Source organism: Equus przewalskii, chromosome 7, assembly GCF_037783145.1.
Source record: "Equus przewalskii isolate Varuska chromosome 7, EquPr2, whole genome shotgun sequence".
Classification (NCBI taxonomy): Eukaryota; Metazoa; Chordata; class Mammalia; order Perissodactyla; family Equidae; genus Equus; species Equus przewalskii.
In genome coordinates, this window is record NC_091837.1 from 23,424,011 (window position 1) to 23,447,343 (window position 23,333).

Below are 23,333 nucleotides of genomic sequence, written 5' to 3' on the forward strand. Positions count from 1 at the left end.
TCTAATTTCAGTTTCATTTATATTTTGAATAGACAATACATTCATACGGTTCCAGATACAACAGTGAAAAGTTGTTCTCGCTCTCGTTCCCAGGGTCCCAGTTCTCCCCAGAGACAACCATTGTTGCCAGTTTATTGTGTTCCCATCTAGAGAGATTTTATACATAAACAAGCGCACACACCCCCTACTTTCTCTGAGAAATGGTAGCCTTCTCTACACACCTGATTTTAAGTACCGTCACTTTCTAGCTTGGTGACTTGTGAACTTCCCTGAACCTCGGTTTTCTCCTCTAAAGTGGCACTAATAATAGTAGGACACCTCATACGTTGATAGGGAGGCATGGGAGAGGACACACGTAAAGCTGTCAGCACAGGGCCTGGCACCAAGTGAGCACTGTATCTGGTTAATTCTGTGTCCCAAGGTGGCCAGGCTCAGCTTTTTGGTATCAGAGGTACAGACAGAACCAGGCCCTGGGTCAGGCCACCTCGCTTATGACTTAGAGGGCAGAGAGAACCTCGATAGTGTCTGGGAGCGTTTACTGAGGCTTTTACAACGTGCCAAGCACTTGGTGAGCACTTTCCGAACATCACAGTATTTCAGGTCACACTATTGACGCTGGGCTGAATAATTCTCCTGTAGAGTGTCTACATTGTAGCACGTTTAATGGGATCCTCACCCTCTACCCATGAGGTGCCAGTAGCATTCTTCCCTGCCAGTTGTGACAACCAAAGATGTCTCCAGACATCACCAAATGATCCTGGGGAGGGAAGGGGACAGAATCACCCTTGAATTAGAACCACGCTTATTTCATCCTCACAGTAACCATGATAGCCATGGGTGGGAAGCACCATTATTGTCCCGTGTTAGAGTTTGGTTGATATATCCAAGAACACACAGTTAAGAAATCTCTGCCGGGATTCACACCCGGGCAGTGGGACTGCACAGCTCCCGTTCCTACCCACTGTGTAAGAGTCCCTCTTATCGCACAGGAAGGTTGTCTAGGTTAGAATTATGTAAAAAGCCCTTCCCAGACACCTGCTTCACAATTAACTCAATACACGGTGCTCATTATTGTTAGATCTGTTAGCACATCCTCAAAACCGCTTGAGAAATCTAAGTCCCATTTTACAGATGGGGCAACTGAGGTCACTTGCTTAGGGTGGCACAGCCAGTACGTAGGCTTCTGGCTGCACATTAGAATCACCTGGGAAACCCCGAAGGCCCAGGCCTCCCCCCAGATAGATGAGAATCTCTGAGTGTGTGGCCTGGGCGTCCACAGCTTTTAAAGCTCCTGCAGGATTCCAAGGTTGAGAGTCTCTGTGTTAGGTTAAGAAGCCAGGTCAGGTTTTAACCCCAAATCTTTGAGACCAGTGCGCCCAGAAGCAGGCTCTTTCTCCTCTGGTGTATCTGGGAGGTCAGAGACCTGGAGACGCCGCCCCTTTCTCCCAAGGGGAGTCCATGCAGCCCATGGGATGTGTTCCCTCTTCTCTACCTGAAACCCCTCCGGATGCCAGCACCCGCACCCCGGCCCTGCCCATCCACACAGCACAGGCCCCAGGTTAACGCCCCCAGGTTCTCCTTTATTCTCATGCACTCAGAGATGGGGTCCTAGAAGGAAGGGCTGTAACAAGAGGGTCCCCAAGGCCAGCCGGGGAGAGAAGCACTGGCCATATGGGCAAAGAATGATCCAGTGCTGCGAGGAATGAGGTGCCCTTGGAGGGTGCCAGGGGTGTACCTGGAGTCCCCCTCGCTCCTCCACAGGAGCCGCACCGGTCTGAGCAGTAGGTGACGTGGGCTTGGATTTCTTCCAAAGCTTGGGTGTTCTCACTGCAGCAGGAAGCGGGTGGTGGGAGCTGGCGTTTCAAAGACGCTGTGCCAATGCCCTCTCCCCGAACCTCATTATACCCACCCCAGGAGAGTTTAGGACTGGACGAGGCCCCCTGGACAGATGTGCAAGGGAAGGCCGGGACAGACCACCTCACTCAAGGGCATTCAGGGGTGAACAGGCCACCTGGGTCCAATCCAGCGTTCATCCCAGCAAGCCGAGGGTGCAATTTGGGCGGGACCGGAATGAACTGATCTTCTAGGAAATGAGTTTTGAAGGGGAGGAACCAAAAAGGACCAGCTGGACTGCAGGAGTCAAGAAACCCACCCTCTCTGGTCCTGCCCCTGAGCTCCTTGGCCAAAGGAGAGCCCTGGAGCTGCCCCACCACATCAGAGGGTGGCAGGCGTGCTTGCCCCCTCACCTGGCATCGGTCTCCTTCTTCCTCCTCTGTCTTCTTTAACCTGGCCAAGGCTTCCTGCAGCACACCGTCGGGGTCTAGAAGTTTAACCTGGAGGGAAGCAGCAGGGGTTGGTTTGGGGAGCATGGGAAGCCCAGGCTGCAAGCCTTTGGGGTGCTGCCTGCCTTGGGGAGGTGCTACCTACTTTGGGGGGTGCTGCCTGCCTCCCTGGGAACGTCCTAACTGAAAACAAATAAAACCTTGTCTGTTTCCTGGCTAGACTGGGCCAGGCTGGGTGTGGTGGCGGGGGGTGGGGGTGGGGGTCGGGAGTGGGGTGCTGTCTTCTGTCTCTCTCTGGGTGTGGCCACAGGGCCCTAGAGAGAGCTGCCCACCTTAGGAATGGGGAACTGAGTGGGCTCAGGGGCCTCATCACGGCCAAAGTCAATCATCGTGCCACACTTGGCCACGTCGTCCACCCAGAAGCCCTCAAAGAGCTGCCCGTGGTTCAGGTGGAAGAAACGTCCAAACCCGTTCTTCATGCCTCTCTGCCAGGAGCCCTCATAGCGGTTCCCGTTCTCTGCAGGAAAGGACAGAGAGGCGTGGGTGCTGGGGACCCCAAACCAGGCTGGACTACCAGGCGCGCCCCTCCCCCATGCCCAGGCCGGACCCTCTGCCACTCCCGGGCTAGACACTATGCCCACCAGGAAGCCAGAAGGAACCAAGTTGACTAGAGTGTGCTGAGCTGGGTGGGTAAAGTGGGGTCTGGGACGACTGACCTATAGCCTTAGAGCCCTGGGGTGTCAGCGACTTCCTGAATCAGACCTGGTTCACATCTTCCCTCCACTGCTTACCTGAACTTGGACAACCAACTCAGCATCGTTTCCTATCTGTAAGAAATACAGCTAATAATACGAGCAGGCGATGTTTCTTCAGGACTTCCTGTGCCTGGTTCTTTGCTATGCTTCTGACCTCACTTCTCACAAAAACAGTTCTATGAAGGATGACAGACCTCATCGTAATTACAGATGGAGCTTGAAAAGCTCAGGGAGTTTGACTGACCTGCTTGAGAAAGTCACAGAGCTAAGAAGTGGCAGATGCAGGATCTGAAACCAAGGCCTGTTCATCCCAGGAGCTCATGCCCTTAATCGGGAATCAATTCTGCCTATGTGATGGTGGTAGTGGTGTAAAAATAATAAGAAAGCTAACACTTCTCAGTGCAGACACTTACTAGCTCTGTGGCCTTGGGCAGGTCACTTAGCCACTTCGTCTCATTTCCTCATTTGCAAAATGGGGATAATGGTAACATCTACCTCACAGAATGTTTGTGAAGATTAAATGAGTCGATACCCAGCAAGGACTTAGAGGAGTCCTGGAGAGACTCTAGATCAGAGGTCAGCAAATTTTTTTCTGTAAAGGGGCAGACAGTAAGTATTTTCGACTTTGCAGACCATAGGGTCTCTGTCATAGCTACTCAACTCTGCCATTGCAGTGCAAAAGCAGCCACAGACAATATGTAAGTGAGCAAGTCTATGTGCCAATAAAACTTTATTTATAAAAACATGTGTTGGGCCATAGTTTGCGGCCCCCTGCTACAGACAAGTGAGAGCTAGTGATATTATCAGGGAGTACTTACTGTCATGTGTCAGGCACCATGCTAAGCACCTTGCAAATGGAACCCTCATTTAACATTCACAACAACCCTAAAGTTTATTTTTATCCTTACTTTACAGATGAGAAAATTGAAGCAGGAAGTTTAAGCAAATTGCCCAAGGTCACACAGCTAGTAAGAACTTGAACCCAGGCAGGCTGGCTCTAGAGTCCAAGCCATTAGTCAAGGCGCCCCAAAGCCTCCACTTGACCGAATCTCACTGGGAGTTGGAAGCTTGAGTTTTCAGGAGACTGGGCTCTGGTCTGTGTACTCACCAAGAGCACCTACTATGTGCCAGGCACTGGGGAAACAGTGGGAAACAAAACACAGTCCCGGTGCTCATGCAGCTCAGTCTGGAGGGACAATGATACTAGCTTTATAGAGAGCCTACCGGTGCCAGGCCCTGTTCTAAGCGCTTTACACAGACTCCCTCATCTAATCCTCACTAGAGCCCTATGAAGTGGGTACGATTATTATTCCCATTGTACAGTGAGGAAAGTGAGGCACAGAGACGTGAAGTAACTTGCCCAGGACTATACACGTAGTGCTAAGAAGGAAAGGAAGCAGGTGCTGAGAATAATGGGGAGAATGTGCTCCAGGTGGAGTGGACAGGGAAGACCTCTCTGAGGAGGAGACAATGCAAATATCTGGGGGATCTTCTTTCTGTTCCAGGAAGAGTGAGCAGCAGTGCAAGGGTCCTGAGGCAGAATATGTGGGAGGAACTGAAAGAAAGTTAGTATAGCCAAAACCAAGGGAGTCTGGGGGCAGAGGGGTGGGAGGCAAAGCTGGAGGGAGCAGCAGGGCCAGATCATGCTGGGCCCACAGACCCCAGTCAGGGCTCTGAACTCAGTCTGAGGGCAATGGGAACCTATGGAAAGTTTGAAAGCAGGGCGGCGACAGGGTCCACTTTGTAAAAAGCTCACTCTGGTTGCTGTGCAGAGAATCCTGACACCAGTGCGGGCTCCCAGCACTCTTCCCTCTGCCTGGGAATGCTCTTGCCTAGCTCAATGCATATCCCGCTCCTTCTCTTCCTTTGGGTCTCAGTTCACACGTCACCTCCTCAGGGAGGCATTCCTGATGTGAGTCAATGTACATAGCCGCTGTCTCCAACTCCTTGGTCATCCTCCAGCTCATCTGCCTGTTTTCAAGGGGGAAATTCCTCAGCACTTCTGACATCACAACTAACACACTGTGTGACCTTGAGCGAGAGATCTATCCTCTCTGTGCTTCAGTTCATCTGTAAAGCGAGGATAAGGGTACCTATCTTCTAGGATTGTAGTGAGGACTAAGTGGGCTCAGTGCTGGTGCCGCCTGGTGGGCAGTGATTAATTAAGTTGGTTAAGTTCGCGCTTTCCACTTCAGCGGCCCGGGGTTCGCTGGCCCGGATCCCGGGTGTGGACCTATGCACTGCTTGTCAGGCCATGCTGTGGCAGGCGCCCCATATATAAAATAGAGGAAGACGGGTAAGGACGTTATCTCAGGGTCAGACTTCCTCAGCAAAAAAAAAACAGGAAGATTGGCTGTAGATTTTAACTCAGAGCTAATCTTCATCAAAAAGAAAAAAAGGGCTCAGTGCTGTTAAGTGCAGGCTATGATTATCATGGCCATAAGAAACTGTCTTAATTGTCTATGTGTTTTTGTTAGGCCTCCCTTTTAGAGTATAAGCTCCCTTAGGGCAGGGATCTGGTCCTCCCGTTCACCTCTACGGGGCTTCGCGGGGGCGTGGCCAGAGGGGGCGTGGCCAGACGAGGGTGCGGTCATGCGGGGCCAGGAGGAGCGCGGCCGTGAGGGCGGGGCCAGGTGGGGCGGGGCCAGCAGGCGGGCGGGGTGGAGTGGGGAGGCGGGGCACTCACTCAGGCGCAGCATGCCCTCTCCGTCGGGCTTGTCTTTGCACCATTGGCCCTCGTAGATGTCGCTGTTGCTGTAGTACATGCGGCCCCACCCGCTGCGCTGGTTGCCGCACCACTCACCCTCGTAATACTCCTTGGGTCCGAAAAACTGGATCCCATAGCCCTGAAAGCACGGAGGTGTCCCTGTTCAGGGCGCACCCATGACCCTCCCCGGCGCCCAAGCCACACTCCGGGCTTCTTCCTCGCTTCCTTCCTCAGTCCTACAGCCAAGCTGATGGCCGTGCGTTGAAGAATCTCCCCAGGCTGTCCACGGCCCTCTATCCCCCTTGCTCCAGCCGTCATGCAGCCACCGTCATTTCTCCTCTCCCTCCCTGGTCCCCCTCCTCCACTCTCCCGTTCTCCCCACCCCATGCATCCTCCACACGGCAGCTAGAGGAATCTTTACATCGCCCATCCCATCAGCTTTGCCCCGTCTCCCCAGCTCTCAACTGAGCCCATCAAAAGTCACAGATGCCTCTGAGAATCAGATGGAAGCTACGGACTTTTCTCTTCAAAAAAGTGAACATAGGGGCCAGCCGGTGGCGCAGCGGTTAAGTGCGCACGTTCTGCTTCGGCTGCCTGGGGTTCACCGGTTTGGATCCCGGGTGCGGACATGGCACCGCTTGGCAAGCCATGCTGTGGTAGGCATCCCACATATAAAGTAGAGGAAGATGGGCACGGATGTTAGCTCAGGACTAGTCTTCCTCAGTAAAAAGAGGAGGATTGGCGGCAGATGTTAGCTCAGGGCTGATCTTCCTCACACACAAAAAAAGAACATAAACACACCTAGCATCCAACCACAGGGATTCATGGACTGTCCACGGATTGCACCTGCGGAGGCTGGGTAAGCAGCCAAGCCTACCTCTTAAAGTCCTGAGTCCCCACATAACCTTCAAGGCCCCCACCTGCTCCTCCCCTCACTCCCAGCCCTGTGGGCATACACACCCTGCTGTTTAATATCTCCTTCCCTTTGCAACTTCTGCCTCCTTTGCTATTTCCCCTTCTCCTTTTTTTTCCTCCTGGCTAACTCCTTGCATCTTTTGGTGTCACCTCCTACAGGAAGCCTGCCCTGAATTCCCAATGACCTTCTTCTGGGCTACCTGTGAAAACCTCTATCCTAACATCATATTATATGTAAACTGTTTATTTTGGGATCTTTGTCCCCATTGGCCAATAAACATTTTGAGAGCAGAGATCATGAAATCCTGGGCTCTACCACTTGTCTGCATTATAGCTCCAGGCAAGGGACTTTACCTCTATGAGCTTGTTTCCACATCAGTAAAATGGGAATGATGATGAGCATAATAATAATGATGATGATGTTGTTATGAGAGTTAATTGAAGTACTATATATCATGTTTCAGGGTCACAATAGCAGTTGTTCAATAGCAATACTGTATTATTAACTGTTTCCATGGCTTATGGTGAGGATTTGGGTGTTTATGGGTTGGGGACATGCCTCTGGCTGGCTTCTACCCCTAGGACCTTCCTCTCTTGTCCTGTGGTCAAGGGTGTGGCCTCAACTTTCTTGCTCCCACTTTTCCTACCCTCCTCCCCCTCTTATCCAGGCCAAACAGAAGGGGAATTCTCAGAAAGATATGCCCAGGGAAAAGAAAGCCAGGAAATGAGTGGGTATGGGGGGGAGGAGACTCTGCCCCACACAGCCTGGCGGCCTTCTTGTAGCAGCAGTGCATTTCAGGGCTCCTCCCTGGGCCCTCTCCTCCTGCTTCCTGTTTCCTGGGTTTTGTTCTGAGAAGCCTTCACGATTCCCCCACCCCTTCCTTTTCTCACCCACACAACAACCCTGTCCTCCTCCCCTCAGGTCTCCCCCTGTTCACCCAGGCCTCTCTGACTGCTCCCCCCTCCACACACACACACACACACACACACACACACACACACACACACACACGCTGCCCGGCCCACACCCCAGGTCCTGATGGGAACCACTCACTGATTTCTTATCGCCTTTCCACCAGCCCAAGTAGACTCTCCTGTGCTTTCCGGTCTCTTGGTCAGGAAGGCTGAAGGTGCCATAGCCATCTCGCTTCCCAAACTTCCAGTCCCCCTCATAGATGCCTCCTTTCTTCTTCCAGATCTGTGTGCCTTTCCCTGGTGACACATGGATGGGCCAGCACTTCAGATGTGGCCTCCATGGGGCTGGGGAGTTGGGGGGTGTGGGCGGTGTAGAGGCAGGTGCTGTGTCTGCCTGGATGTCAAGGGCTCCTAGACTGGACAATCCCCAAAGACGGGGTCCCGGGTCTATGCCTCATCTCTAGACCCCCAGCACCCAGGAAAACTCCGAGGGAGTTCCATTTCTACAAACAGTGGTTCTCCAGCCTTTTGCCCTGAAGCCAGACTGATATAGCAAACCCCAAGTAGAAATCTGCCCCTTTAGCATTTTAGCTGCATCTCTTAATAATACTGAATGGAATGAATAATACCGAATGGATATGCCAGATGGCCAGGGTTTCTAGAAAATGTTCTGCATATTTGTTCAGTTCTGAACATACGTGGAGACTCATCTCCTCGTACTCCAGCCCCTTCTATGTCCTCCACTCCCACCTTCCAGACTGCCCTCCAACCACTATGGCCTCCATGCCGTTCCAGGAACCTACCTGGATAGGCTTCTGCCTCAGGGCCTTTGTACCTGCTTGTCCCTTAGCCTGGAACACTCTTCCCCAAATATCCACTCACCCCCTTCCTCCTGCAAATCTTTCCTCAAATTTCATTTCCTCAATGAGGCCTACCCTGACCATCCCATTTAAAATGACAAGCCTCTGGGGCTGGCCGGGTGGCACAGTGGTTAAGTTCACACATTCCGATTTGGTGGCCCAGGGTTTGCCGGTTCAGATCCCAGGTGTGGACATGGCACCAGCTTGGTAAGCCATGCTGTGGCAGGCGTCCCACGTATAAAAGTAGAGGAAGATGGGCACGGATGTTAGCTCAGGGCCAGTCTTCCTCAGCAAAAAGAGGAAGATTGGCAGCAGATGTTAGCTTAGGGCTAATCTTCCTAAAAAAAAATAACAATAATAAATAAAAAATAAAACGACAAGCCTCTCCTGCCCCCTTATCCTGCTTTGTTTCTTTCCATATCTCTTATCAACTCCTAACATAATAATTTACTTATTTATGGTTTATTGTCTCTTCCTCATCTGTCTCTTCCAGGAGAATGTGTGCTCCAGGAGGGCACGGACTTCAGTCTGTTTTGTTCAATGCTCTACTCCCAGGGCTGAAGAACAGTGTCTGGCACGTTGTAGGTGACCAACACTTCCTGAACAAAGAGATGAATAAAACATTTGTGGGGGGCCGGCCCCATGGCTGAGTGGTTAAGTTCGTGCGCTCCACTGCGGCAGCCCAGGGTTTCACTGGTTCGGATCCTGGGCATGGACGTGGTGCCGCTCATCAGGCCATGCTGAGGTGGCATCCCACATGCCACAACTAGAAGGACCCACAACTAAGAATATACAACTATGTACTGGGGGGCTTTGGGGAGAAAAGGGAAAAAATAAAATCTTTAAAAAGAAAAAATATAGTGTCAGTCAAAAAATGATTTAAAAAAAAATATTTGTGGAGTACGTATACGGGCCAATTCATGTCTTGGTCCTTAGTAGCTCAGGAACAAATCCAGCATTGTCCCTGTGAGCTTTTTGATCTCGGGCAAGTAACTTAACTCTCTGGGTTTCAGGTTCCTGGCCTGTAAAATGGGGATGAGAATATCTCATGGTGTTGTTCTGATCACTAAATTCATTAATATACGTAGACGACTCAGAACAGTGCCTACAAATAGGAAAGATATCAACTATTTTTGCCCTGGAGGTAGGGCCCAGTCGCATGGTAGGGCACATTCCCTCCTTTGTACCTGTCCTTCTTCCAGTTTGATTTCCTTTGGACAACCAGCTCCCAGCACCCTGAGGTTTGCTGTGGGGCTGACTCCGCCTCCTGGCAAGCCTGGCCAATCAGTGTATTCTACCCACCCAGGCCGCTGGATTGGTTCAATGAGGGGCATGTGACCCAAGCTGGTCCGGTGAGACTACCTCCAAGACAAAGACAAAACTTACCATGGCGTGTGAGACCCTATATGGTTGGCTCTCCTAACCTGCCTACTCTCTCCCCTCGCTCACTCTGCTCCGGCCATACCAGCTTCTAGTCTGTTCCTTGAACAAGATTTAATACTCCAAAGCATCCTCCATTCTGATTGCCCTATCTAGAAGACTCATCCTTCTGGGCTCAGTTCGAACATCGCCTCTCTGACTGTCTGTGTTCTCACAGCCCCTTTCATGTCTCCATCACATCCTGATGTCACCACTTTTAGCTGAGCGACCTTGAGTAAGTCACTTCCTCTCTCTGAGCCCGCGGTTTCCTCATCTGTAAAACAGGATGTTACCTACTATACAGGTTCTCCGTGGGACTGGAGGCTCCCTGAGGGTTGGGATTATGCCAGATGCCCAGCCCAGGGCCTGGCATGGACCAGGAGTGCCGTGAGTCTTAGCAGAGGGAATAAATGAGCAGTCTGGGAACCACTGGGGCCACCCCATCCTCGCCCCACATGATGACTCTCCTCACTGCTTCTAGTTTGTTTACCCCACAGCAACCCACTTCAGTTTGGTCAAAAGGTGAGTGTTGAAGCGGGGATGGGTAGGTCTGGATTCTCTGACAGGTCTGCTTTCTGCAGCCCCAGCCCGCTGAGCTCTATGTCTCCAGGGTCCAGGGAGGGGAGGCAGGACTCACACAGAAGGAGGGCTGGGAGGGCCACGTCAGCCCACAGTGCCCTATCACTGGTGAGGCAGCCCAGATCCAGGGGATGGGAAATGTGGTATGCAGTGGTAGAGCCAGTCTCAGAACTTCAGGATCCTGACTCCTAGTCCAGGGCTCTGTCCACACCACATGCTGCCCACAAGGACTGAAGTACACAGGCAGGCATCTTTAACCACACACAGAGCTCTGAGCAGCCGCATAAAGCCTGGCCTTTAAGTCAGTGCTGAGGGCGGACGTTGTGTCACACACTTGATGGGGGCAGCTCTTTGGTGGGCTTCTTAGACAAGGAGGTTTCTAAGTAGTGATCCCTGCCGTGCTCACCCCTCAGAGAACATTCTAGAAATTCCCCTCCTGCACAGACCCTGGGCTACAGGCTTGACAGATGTCATCTTTTATCTTTACAGATAGGTATCATTCCCATTTTACAGATGGGGAGACAGCCTCAGAGTGGTGTGGTGGTTCATCCGGGTCTTAGTGGGTGGAGCTGGGACTCTGACCCAGGTTTATGGACTCCAAAGCACTTAGGCAGGAGAGAAGGGTGGTTAAGAGCATAGACTCTGGAATTGCAAGAGTGGAGTGAGAAGCCATGGCGCCGTTTTTTGCAAATTCTCTTTTTTTTTCCTCAGGGCTTAGTTTGTTTCACAAAGACGCCTGTGTTCCCTGCTGGTTAGGCCCAGAGCTCAGCCCAGTTAAAGTCTGAGCCCCAGATTCTTCCGGGGGGTGGGGGGAGTTGGGGATCCTCCCTCGCCCCCTGCTGGTCAAACCTCAGGCTGAGCCTTCTGCAGAACGGGGTCAGGGCTGAGTGAAGACCAGAATTCCAGCTGCCAGCTGGTTTCTGGTTTCTGGGGCACCACCTTTTCCTCCTGCTAGCTACCCCATGCTGAGCCCAGGTTTCAGAGGGTAGGGACTGAGCTGGAGGCCCCAGAGCCCCAGCTGTGGCTGGTATCTCAAGACTACTCTGCCCCCATCTGGTCCCTGAGCCCTTTGCTCAGCAGAGGTCAGGCTTGAGTTCTGTTTGAGAGCCTCAGCATAAGGAGGCCCCTGGCTGCTCCGAGTTAGCATTCACCTCTTAGGTGAGCCTTGGGATACATCTTATGTCCCCAGTGGACTCTGCATGCTGCTTTCTTGGCTCCGGTCACCCACCAAGGCCCAGACCCCACCCTCACCGCCTGAACCCCTGAGGGTCCCCCACTCACCGTGTTTCATGTTGTCCTTCCACTCGCCCACATAGCAGTCGCCATTGACAGCATATACCTGGTGCCTCAGTCCGTTCTTCTGGGCTTTCTGGTCCCACTCCTTCCACAGGGGCTCCGACTTCAGCAGGCACTTGGAGATAGGCATGTTGGTTGCTTCTGTGGGGCCAAAGGGTGCTGGCAAAGGGTTAGGGACATCAGGGGCTCAGTGTGCCCTGCACAATGCCAGGATCCTGGGCCTTCCCGGGGAGACACCTGTCTGAGCTTAAATGGGGTGAGTCATGTGTGTTGTGAGTCCCTGGGGCAGATGCGCAGCCCTTGGGAAGACCCTTTTGTGCTGAATTAACCTTGGATGCCCCTCTCTTGCTTCTCCAGGGGCCCCTGGGGGGGCGGGTCTGATGGCACAATTGCTTGGGAACCCAGGAAACCAGTAGAGCAGGGGGTTTTGTGATGGCATTGGGATGAGCTGCCCCCAGGCAGGGTGACAGTCACTTTTTTTTTTTTTTTTGGTGAGGAAGATTGGCTCTGAACTAACATCTATTGCCAATCTTCCTCTTTTTTTCACTTGAGGAAGACTGGCCCTGAGCTAACATCTGTGCTAATCTTCCTCTATTTTGTATATGGGATGCTGCCACAACACAGCTTGACCCGTGTGTCGGTCTGCACCCAGGATCCAAACTGGTGAACCCTGGGCCACTGAAGCAGAGCATGTGAGCCTAACCACTATGCCACCAGGCCGGCCCCAGCAGTCACATATTTAATAACCAGTGTGACCAATCAGAGTGGATGCTGGTCTGAGGCTAGAGCTTGCCTGGAACCCCCACTGGTGAGCACTGGGATGCACTCCGGGGGAGAGGTGGGTAGCCAGGCTGTGCTAGGCTGACATCCAGCTGCTATGGCACAGCCCACAGGGCTACCTTCCCACCACCAGCAGCCCAGCACCCAACATGTTAGCCCCCTTGGTCCTGCCTCATCTGTCTGGCAAACAGGATGGGAGAAAAGCCCAGGGACAGGCTTTGCAGGGGTTTCTGAGCTGTCAGGAGAGTCCACCAACTAAAGATACTGCCTCTAGGATGACCACTGTCCCAGATTGCCCAGGACTGCGAGGTTTCCTGGGACCTTGGACTCTTCAGTGCTAAAACTGGGACAGTCCCAGGCACACCAGAATGGTTGGTCACCCTTCTACCTCTGCCCTCTGCCTGGGTACTCTACCTGTCTGCCTCATCACCAGGGCTCTCCTCCTATCCTGCCTGGTGGGGTTGCAGAGACTTTGGGTGGTCTGGGGCCTCTGCCCAGTTTGGGAACCCCGTCTGTGCTCCATGTCCTCAGGATCTCCAGTGGAGACATTCATGCCTGTCTGTCTGTCTCCACGGGGCTTGTGCAAGGTGATAGGATGGTCTCCTCCCAATCTTGGGGATCCTTGTTTCCCCTCAACAAATACTATCTATCCTGCTAATAGGTTTGGGGAATACACACACACACACACGCACACACACACACGTGCCAGCAGTGCTGCCGCAGGGCCTAGCATGAAGTATTTATTTGGGGTTTTTTTGTTTGTTTCTTTTTTCTGCTTTTTCTCCCCAAATCCCCCCAGCACATAGCTGTATATTTTAGTTGTGGGTCCTTCTAGTTGTGGCATGTGGGATGCCACCTCAACATGGCCTAATGAGCAGTGCCACGTCAGCGCTCAGGATCCGAACCAGTGAAACCCTGGGCCGCCTAAGCGGAGTGCACAAACTTAACCACTCAGCCACGGGGCTGGGGCCGGCCCCAGCATGAAGTATTTAAACATCAGCATGCAAAGGTATTGGCCACCAGAATGACCTCAGGGCGAGCAGGTTCCAGAGATCATGGTGTCCCAGCATCTACCCATCCAAGGTCAGTGTCATGGGTGTGCAACCTGTGCAGCTGCACAAGACCCCATGCTGAGAAGGGCCCACTCTTGGTTTACTGCTCTGCTGTCACCATTTTGCAATTCTTAATACTTTATGAACAAGGGCCCCACATTTTCATTTTGCACTGGGCCTCGCCCATCAAGGAATTCCTTCTGCTGCTTTACAGCGGGGGCCTCCAGGAGCCCGAGCAGGCTGACCTACCACACTAGTTGGCACATGCTTTGACAGTCATGCCTAGGAATAGGGAAGGTCGCTCCAGGCAAAGAAAACAGCAAGGGCAAAAGGTAGGAGGGGGAAAACAGGTCCTAAATTTAATGTTTTTCTTTTCTCTCCCATTTCCAAGAACTGTTGTACCATGATGAATTTTTATATTTGTTAATTCACTTTAAAAAATCAATACATTTATCCAAGAAAGAGACTTGACATATCATTACTATAAATGGAAAATCAGTATCAGTTATCCTAAAGGGAAGGTAACTGTCAAAATAAAAATACTAGAAAGAAATCACCTTACGGCTTAGCCAGATATTGTGGCTTACAGATGAGATTAGCAAATGTTCAGGTGTTAATGCCATATTAGCCCCAAACTGACACTTTCTCCTTGGCTTACTCAGAATTGTAAGAGAACCTAGAACCTAGTAACTCTCCTAGATGTCACTGGGTGTTAATGCCTCATCAGTATAATATAAAATCATCCTCGGTCTCATACTTTCAGGAACATAAGTTTTACTCAAAAGGAGCTTGCGGACCTAACACATGAGCTTCTGATAGGAAAAGAAAGCCTTGCAGTGCGGTGCAGGGACTCTACCGGGGTTGCTTTGTTACTGAACAACAGTAATTACCACAATGGAAGGTGGGGGGGGCGGGGTCCAGACGGCTGGGAGTTGGCCCCGAGCCCCCGCCCCGTCCCACCTGCGCTCGCTCACCTGCGCAATCCCGCGGGGCGGAGCCGGGATCCGGAGTCCCGGGGGCGGGAGCTGTGGGGTCGCAGCCTCCAGCCTCACTTGCCGGAGCAGCGCGCGCTCCGGCGTCCCGGGCCTGGCCGGGGTCGCTATGGCAACGCGAGGCCCCAGCAAAGCAGCCCGGTAGTGCCCGCCCCTTCCTGCGGAGAGTGCGCCCGCCGGTCCGCGGGTGGGGAAGGTGCAGCTCCTCCGCCGTCGGGCGAGGACGTCTTCGGGCCTGTGGACGTCGACTGCCGGCTGGTGCACCGGTCTGGTGGCCAAAGGCAGGTGGGCGAGCCGGGAGCCTGCTATCTGCAGAGCGTGGGTCACAGTGTGCCCGGGGAGGTTACTGCCCTCCTCACCCGTCTGGGGTTCTCCAGGGCAAATGCAACGCCCGAGGCAGGCAGGAAAGGGTTCAAGGCTTTTCTGCTAAGCTGCAAAGATAAAGCGGCAACATTGGAAGGGAAAACCAACATCACACGGGTTCTTAGTCTTGTGGGGGGTCTGCTAGACTCCTTTGAGAATCTGAGGGAAGCTATACAGCTCCTCCATCCCTAAAAGATGCAGGCATTTTACATAGACACAAGTCGGCCCACGACACTCTCCACTCCTCGGCTCACATCTTTAGTGGCTTCCCTTGTCACTCAGAGTAAAAGCCACAGTCCCTACAGTGGCCTTGAAAGCCCTGCGTCATCTGCCCACATCCCTCCCCTTTCCTCTCTGACCTTGTCCCCTAATAGAGCACCCAGTCTGTCTTGGCTCCAGCCATACACTTGCTTCCTTGCTGTTCCCGGAAGGGGCTGGGCATGTTCCTGCTTCAGGGCCTTTGCCTCTTCTGTGCCCTCTGCCAGGACATTTCTTCCTCCAGATAGCAGCTTGGATCATTCCCTCCTCTCCTTCAAGGCTTTATTCAAACATCACCTTCTTAGTGAGGAGTTTCTGGACCATCATATTTAAAATTGGAATCTCCATATATACTTCCCAACCTGTTTTCCCAACCTCATTCCTGTTTCTTGTTCTCTTCAGCACTCAGTACACACACACACACACACGCACACACACGCTCATGCACACACACGTACATTTATTGTCTGTCTCTTTGAAAGCAAAGATTTTCTTCCAACTTTTAAGTGAAAAATTTCAAACACATAGAAAAGCATAACTAATAGTACAATAAACACCTGTTACAACCTCTACCTATATTCAACTATTATCGACATGTTGCCGTATTTGAAGTCAGAGAAGTTTTTGTGTTTTTTTCACTGCTATCTCCCTAGGACCTAGAAGAAATGCCGGGCCCCTAGGAGTTGCTCAATAAATGTTTGTCAAATGAATTAATGAAGGCTGTGCTTTCAGAGACCTCTGCTCCAGGAGTCCTTGGCCCTTTCCTGTGAGAGAGCAAGCTGACTCTCCAGACGCCTTTGTGGAAATAGTACCCCGCCTAGGAGCATGCAGCTTGCCCCAGCTGTTTGCCAAGCTGTGTGCCCCAGGGGCTTTGTCCTCCCTGGAGGGACAACTTTTTCTGATTTGCACAAAGATACAGGATGGGCTAGTGGCAGTCTTCCTGGGGTGGAGGTTTCCTCCAGCTGTACAGAAGCACTTCTGTCTTGCCCCAGGCTGTGTTCTCTCTCTGTGCTATTTATTCCAGGCTGTAGCCCCAATAACTAGCACAGTCCTGGTACCTAACATACACTTGGGATGTCTTTGTTGAACAGGAGAATGGTGAGTGTGGTCATCGGCCGTTATGACCTCAGATCCCTTCTTTGCCCTTCCCCTGCTCTGTTCTGTTTGGCAGGGGGCTGCATTTCTCGGGCCTCTGCTCAGTCCACTTCAGCTGCATTCAGTCAATGGGAGACACTGGCAGGAGACTGAGTGGCAGACAGGAGGAAGGGAGAAGCTGGGGTATTCCTTCCCCTCTCTCTCTGCCTTGGGTGGGTGGTGTCTATGGCAGAGGGTGCATCTGGTCTGGCCCCTGGGCTCTGTCCCCACCTACTCCCTTTGTCCCTCTCATCCTAGGTACAGTAGTGGCTTCCTCAGTTGCTCATATTGGGACTGTCTTCTTTTCTCCTAGTGCTCTTTATGTGTATCCATCACCTTTGTAACTAATTTCCTACCTGGAGTGGAGTTTGGTTTTCTACCTAGACTCTGATTGATGCAGTAGTGTGATCAGGTGACCAGTAATACCCAAAATATGTAACTTGCTGACCAGTTGGTGCAGGTGACCTGCGACTGGGTGGAGAATACACAGTTGGTGCCCACCTTGGTCCTTTCAGACCAGTTCTGTGTGCTCATCCCCCAGCTTCTATGTGCTTTATTTCTCCCAGCTCCCATTCTTCTGAGGACAGTCCCTCAGCTACTGGAGTCACTTCGCTGTTTGGGCAAGGAACTGGAAGTGCCTGGGAATTGATGCCCCTCCCGGGTGGCCTGTAGATGATGACTGACTCAGGAGTGTGAAGGCCCTGATTTCAAGACTGAACAAACCCAGGTGTAATTTTTTTCTTTTTCTTGTTTATTGTGGTAATATATACTTAGCATAAAAGTTACTATTTTAATCATTTTTAAGCAGACAGTTTAGTGGCATTAAGTCCATGAACAATATTGTGGAACTGTCACCACCATCTATTTCCAGAACTTTGTCATCGTCCAAAACTGAAATTCTGAACCCATTAAATAACACACCGTTCCTTCTTCCCCAGCCCCTGGTAACGTCTGTTTCGCTTTCTGTCTCTATGAAATTGCCTATCCTGGGTATCTCACGTAAGTGGATTCATAGAACACTTGTTGAAGTCATTCTTGCTCTAGAGTCCCCCTGGGATCGGGCTGCACTCACTTGGTTCTTCCCTACCATACTCAGCCGGTCTATCAACCAGTTTCTCCTGGGAGCACTTTCTTAACAAATCATATAAATATTATATATACTTTTTTTTTTTTTTCCAAAACTGGTTTGTACAAAAACCAACCCAGAGAACGGCAGAGCGTTTTCCCATGTTGAAACACATTGAAGAATACCATTTTAACACCCAAAGAGTTTCTCCTTCACCAACCTCCTGTTGATGGGCGTCAAATTTATAGCCAATGTTCCCCATTATAAACGGTGATTTGATGAATGTCCTTCCGTATAATTATTTCCTAGGACAAGTCCCTGGAGGCAGGATTATGTGTCAAAGAGTATGAACATTTTGAAGTTTTGATATATAGCACCCAACCGCCCTCCCAAAAGATTGGATCAATTCCATTCACAGAAAAGAAGAGTGTCTGTTTTTATCTCCACGTTTGCCCTTTGCCCACACTGAGTATTATCGTTTTTAAAGCTCTTTACCAATTTCATAGAAAAAAAATCTTGTTTTGATGGCTTTTCTTTGATTACCAGTGGGCTCTCTTTCATTGCTTTTCTCCTCACTCTCATTGGAACGAGAATTTTGCACTGATTTCCACACTTACGCCAACATTTTTAGTTAATTTGTCAAGTGTATGTCTTTTCTCTCTCAGTAGGTAGTAATTGATGGACACAGAACTTCCACAATGTATCTTCTGACCTTATCCAAGTTTCTTTTGGTCGCAAGTAGAAACACCATCTCACACTATCCAATAAAAGAAATTTATTAAGGATGCAAGAGTGTTGGAAAGCTGTCAACAGCAAAGCCATCCTCTCTCTCTCTCTCTCTGTCTCTCCTTCATATTTCTCATTCTGCCAATCAGCTTTCTCATGCTCATGGTGGAAAATGGCAGTCCCTTCCATCACCTTGGTTCCAGTAACTCACAGAGATTAATTGGCTCTTTCCGAATTCCAATCCCAAATTCCTGAGGGGCCCAGCTAGGGTCTGGAGTCCATCCCTGGCCGGTCATGCTGCTGACACTGTGTGGTTCTCCTCACAACATTCTCCTCTCCTCCTCAGGTACCTGGACAGCAGTCCCAGCCAGGCTTTACCCTGGTACAAACTGTCCCTTGGCTTGTGGCTTTGTCCACAGCTGCCCTGCCACCCGTTGAGTAGTGTCACATGGTCTAGAATCTCCTCTCTCCCTAGGCCAGGCTAAGACACAGCCTGAAGCCTCAGTCTCACCACTGCAAGGAGCCTTTTCACAGACCCTGATAAGACCTTGATTCAGGGGAAGGCAGGACTGTCCCCTAGAGAAGAATCTGGGACGGGTCAAGGCATATTTGCATCCGCAGGCCAGCTGAAAGGGCAGGTTACAAATCTATGAGATTATTTTCCCTATGGGGTCAGAATGTCGTAGCATTAATCACAAACTCCTGAGTAGGTGGCATGGACTGGCCACTCCCTGATACTGAAGTGCCAGGAGCATCAAGCTTGAGGGCTCCTGTCCCAAATACTCTTCTGATAATTACTTGCCAGATTTGAATGGCTAGAATTTGGCTGGGCTCCTCTCAAGGACCTTGTTTACAGCTTGGGGTGAAGGGAGTTCTCCTGTGTAGTCCATCAAAAGATGAATGGAGGGGCCGGCCCGGTGGCACAGTGGTTAAGTTTGCATGTTCCACTTCTCAGCAGCCTGGAGTTTGCCGGTTCGGATCCCGGGTGCAGACATGGCACCGATTGGCAAAAAGCCATGCTGTGGTAGGTGTCCCACGTATAAAGTAGACAAAGACGGGCATGGACGTTGGCTCAGGGCCAGTCTTCCTCAGCAAAAAGAGGAGGATTGGCAGTAGTTAGCTCAGGGCTAGTCTTCCTCAAAAAAAAAAAAAAAAAAAGATAAATAGATAAACACAGTGTAGTCTATCCATACAGTGGACTATTATTCAGCCATTAAAAGGAATGGAGTACTGTACTGACACATGCTACAACATGGAGGAACTTTGAAACCATTATGCTAAGTGAGAGAAGCCAGACACAAAAGGCCACATATTGTATGATTCCATTTAGAAGAAATGTCCAGGTAAGGCAAATCTATAGAGACAGAAAACAGATTAGTGGTTGTTTGGGGGGGTGGGGAGGAAGTAGGATGGTGATAGTTAAAGGGCTGGGGGGTTCTTTTTGTGGCAGTGAAAATATTCTAGAGCCTGGCTCCATGGCCAAGTGTTTAAAGTTCCAAGCACTCTGCTTCGATAGCCTCGGTTCACGGGTTCAGATCCCTGGCACGGACCTGCTCCACTCACCAGCCATGCTGTGGAGGTGTCCCACATACAAAAAAAAATAGAGGAGGACTGGCATAGATGTTAGCTCAGGGCTGATCTTCCTCAGCAAAAAAAAAGGAGGATTGGCAGTGGGTGTTAGCTCAGGGTGAATCTTCCTAAGCAAAAAAAGAAAGAAAGAAAGAAAATATTCTAAAACTGACTGTGGTGATGGTTGCACAGCTCTGTCAACAGACTAAAGATCATTGACCTGTATACTTTAAATGGATGAATTGTGTGGCCTGAGAATGCTCTCTCACTAAAGTTTTAAGAAGTTTCCTATGCAGGATGAGCGCCCTCTAGGGGCCCTCAAGTGTCCAGAGCGGATCACAGGCCACTTTTATTTTTTTGAGACTTCAGTTGAATTAAGTCAGAGAAATGACTAAAGAGAGTAACATAAACTGTGGCAAATGTTTAAATTTTTATTGAAGTGCAAAATATATATAGAAATGTAGAAATTTTTGCAAACGAAACACATCCTTCTTGTCAAGACTGACAGTCTCTGGGACGCTCTGGGGAACGATGCCAAAAGTCTAAATTTGAATCCCCTCATATATACGAGGCCACTTCTGAGTGACTCTGTAGGGCCCCTCTTTTCCCCTCCTTTCCCTCCTTCTTTCCTAATCTTTAGGGTTATACCATCAGTGAGGTGGCTATTTCTATTTAAATTTAAGGTAAATAAAAACAAAAATTCAATTCCTCAGTTGCACTAGCAACATTGCAAGTATTCACTAGGCATATGTGGCAACTGGCTACCGTATGGGACAGCGCAGATACAGAACATTTCCTTTATCATAGAAAGTTCTACTGGACCGCGGTGCTTTCAGAGGAAGAGCTTCTGTCCCTTCCTTGGAAAGGCTTTTTTTTTTTTTTTCCTCCAGGAAGATTAGCCCTGAGCTAACATCTACCGCCAATCCCCCTCTTTTTGCTGAGGAAGACTGGCCCTGAGCTAACATCTTTGCCCATCTTGCTCCACTTTATATGTGAGACGCCTACCACAGCATGGATTACCATGTCCACACCCGGGATCCAAACCAGTGAACCCGGGGCCACCAAAGGGGAACGTGTGCACTTAACCTCTGCACCACCGAGCCGGCTCCTTGAAAAGTTTCTTTTGATATCTCTCTCAAACCTCTTTTTCTTTCTTTTCTTTTTTTTTAAAATTGGTCAGCAAAATGCTCTGTCAGAACCCAGCATAATGTCTGCAAGGCTAAGCCAGTGGAAATTACAGTGTTGGAAAATAGTTGTTAGGCAAAGGAATAGAGTTAATAAATCATCCCGACGAAAAATGCACAGCCCCACTAGCAATTAAAGAAATGAAAGTTAAAATAACCCTGCCATACCATTACATACCGTCTAGACTAGGAAAAATGTGTAAAAATTATGGACTGTGATATTGGCAACACTGTGGGGGAAAGAGGCACCATTACATACTGCTAGCCATCCCGGCAGTTAGGTAAATCTTCACGAAGAACCATTTCGAACTATAGTACAGAAACTATAAAACTATTCCACTTAATGACGACTATTTAATAGACAGCTGGTATGAGACATAGTACTTGGTACTTTACATACTTTAAAAAAAAATGTTCTTTTCACAACCCTATGAGGTAAGTTGGTATCCTTATCCTCATTCCAAAAATCAGCAAACCCTTAGGTTCACAGAAGTAAAAGGGGAAGGAAGCGGCTGAGTCAGGATTCAATCTCGGACCTCTTGACCCAGGAAGACCTGCCCAGAGGACCCCACATCGCTTGGCATTTCAGAGAACTGCCTCCAAGGGAAGGGTGCCGATGGCGCGAGGCAGGAAATTTATGCAAAAACATACGTTAACGTAATTTATTACAGTGACTACAAAAGGAAAAACTGAAAAACGCACAAGGGAGACAGTGTGAGTTCGGCCTGGCACACAGGAGGCTCTCAATAAATGTTTAACTTTTAAAAAGAAATTGGTGAAAAAGGGCTCTGGCGCTTTAAAAGTCACGGGGGGTTAGGAGAGAAAGGAAGCGGATTACGAAGCTGACGCAAAAAGCCTCTTGCCTCATTTAAATGAGCATGCGAAAAGGCTTCCTTCGTCGCGTTCCTGCACTCAGTGCGCGTGCGCTGCCTGAACCCTGAGGAGGCTCTCGGCTCCGCCCGCCTATTTAGGTGGGCGGAGATAGTCGCGTGAGTTCGGTGGGCCTGCATTCTCCCGCGCAATTAGCCAGCCCCGCCCCTTTTTGCGCATGCGCGTACATCAGCGCCGGACCGGGAGATTGTTGAATGGCTCCTGGAGTTGCGCCTGCGCTCCCGACGCCCCTGCCGGAAGTGGGCGGAATCTTGTTCCAAAGGCGAAAGGGCGGAGGGAGAAGGCGCGTCGAAGGCGCGTGTAGCTCAGTGGGAGGCTGAATTTGGAAACTGTCCCGGATGCCCTGCTGCAAAATTCTAAACCTAGATGTTTAAAGACCAGAATACGATCACAGAGAACTTACTTTTCGATTTTAAAAAGATTTTATAAGATTGTTCTTGTTTACAAGTGTGTTAAAGGTTTTAGGGAGAGGGAAGATTGTCCCTAAGTTTTCTTTTTCCCCATGAATTCTTACATTTCTGGAAGACGTCAAGACTCAATAAAGAAACATTTGAATGACGCCTGTGTGCCCAGGTTGAAAACAAGTATAATAAAAAACCAAAATAGAGGACAGCTTCTCGCGCACATAAAGGTATGTCCTAGTCAAGAAATCAATAGGAGGATACATTAAATGAGAGCCAGAAAAAAGTCTGCAAACAATCAAGAGTAATTTTGTGTCATAAATATATAAATGCTTTGGAAGCCCCTCGTGTCAGTTCTTCAACTTTATTCCATAAACGTTTGTGGCAAGCATATTATGTTTTATATATGTACACTGTGCTGGATACTGGAGATTCAAAGATGAATATAATGCGGCCCCTGCCCTTGAAAAGTTCACACTCAGAGAGGAAGGACCGTGGGGTTCAGGTGTAGGAAAAGCCTGGCAGGGTCTTGGAGCAGCAATGACAGTATAAAGCGACGCTCGAGGCTGTCTTGACTAAAACGGAAGAATGCGATGAAATACCTGGGAGATGGTGTCCTAAAACATGGTATGATAGACTGGGAGTGACGAGGTCTGGATGGCAAGCTGAGGAAGTTTGGGTCCAAATCCAGTGTCCAGAACCATTGTGTTTTCTTGAACTTGCTTTGATGGCAGAGGACGGGGCAGAAGGTGACTTAGATCACAGTGACCTGGTTAAGGGACAAACTGGGAAAACTGTCTAAGACAGTCTCAAGCTGGCGGGCAGTAAAACCTCCTTGCCAAGAGTTATGAATCCTAATCAAGGATCCGAACAATGGAAAGGAGAGGTGGTTCTCAGGTATCCTGAGGAAGTTGCTCAGATATTCTGTGGAGCTAGGGTGAAAAGCTTTTCCCTTTTGGGTAGCCACCATCTCCCTAAACTATTTTCTCTTGGAGAAATAGGATCCTAGAAGGGTCCTAAGTCAAGAATGGACCTGATGCTGTAAAAAGAATGAACTGGTTCACACGTACCTCACAAAGAACACCGAAAAATAATGAAAAAGCAAACAAGGAAATTTTAAATGGACTTAAAATAGACCAGTTAGTACAATCCTCCTCACAGGGGAGTCACACAGGGCCTCATGCTCAGA

General features: G+C 50.0%; 1 protein-coding gene across 8 annotated transcripts; it reads right to left on the minus strand.

Annotated features, from left to right (window-relative positions):
* On the minus strand, positions 1-15,216 carry MORN3 (MORN repeat containing 3). Of its 8 annotated transcripts, XR_011542436.1 has the most exons (8): positions 14,535-15,184; positions 11,714-11,869; positions 7,714-7,871; positions 5,724-5,883; positions 2,615-2,799; positions 2,247-2,333; positions 1,736-1,827; positions 639-757 (listed from the first exon to the last, which is right to left on the minus strand). XR_011542436.1 is itself a non-coding variant. In XM_070629068.1 (7 exons), the coding sequence occupies exons 2-7, from the start codon at positions 11,856-11,858 to the stop codon at positions 680-682; spliced, it is 813 nt and encodes a 270-aa protein (XP_070485169.1). In that variant the 5' UTR covers positions 11,859-11,869; positions 14,535-15,184; the 3' UTR covers positions 1-679. The 8 variants fall into 8 exon arrangements, 7 of the variants coding, with proteins under 7 accessions (XP_070485169.1, XP_070485168.1, XP_070485167.1 ...); XM_070629068.1 differs by lacking the exon at positions 1,736-1,827 and having other exon boundaries at positions 1-757; XM_070629067.1 differs by lacking the exon at positions 1,736-1,827 and having other exon boundaries at positions 6-757; positions 11,714-11,887; positions 14,535-15,216.
* Positions 15,217-23,333: the final 8,117 nt, after the last annotated feature.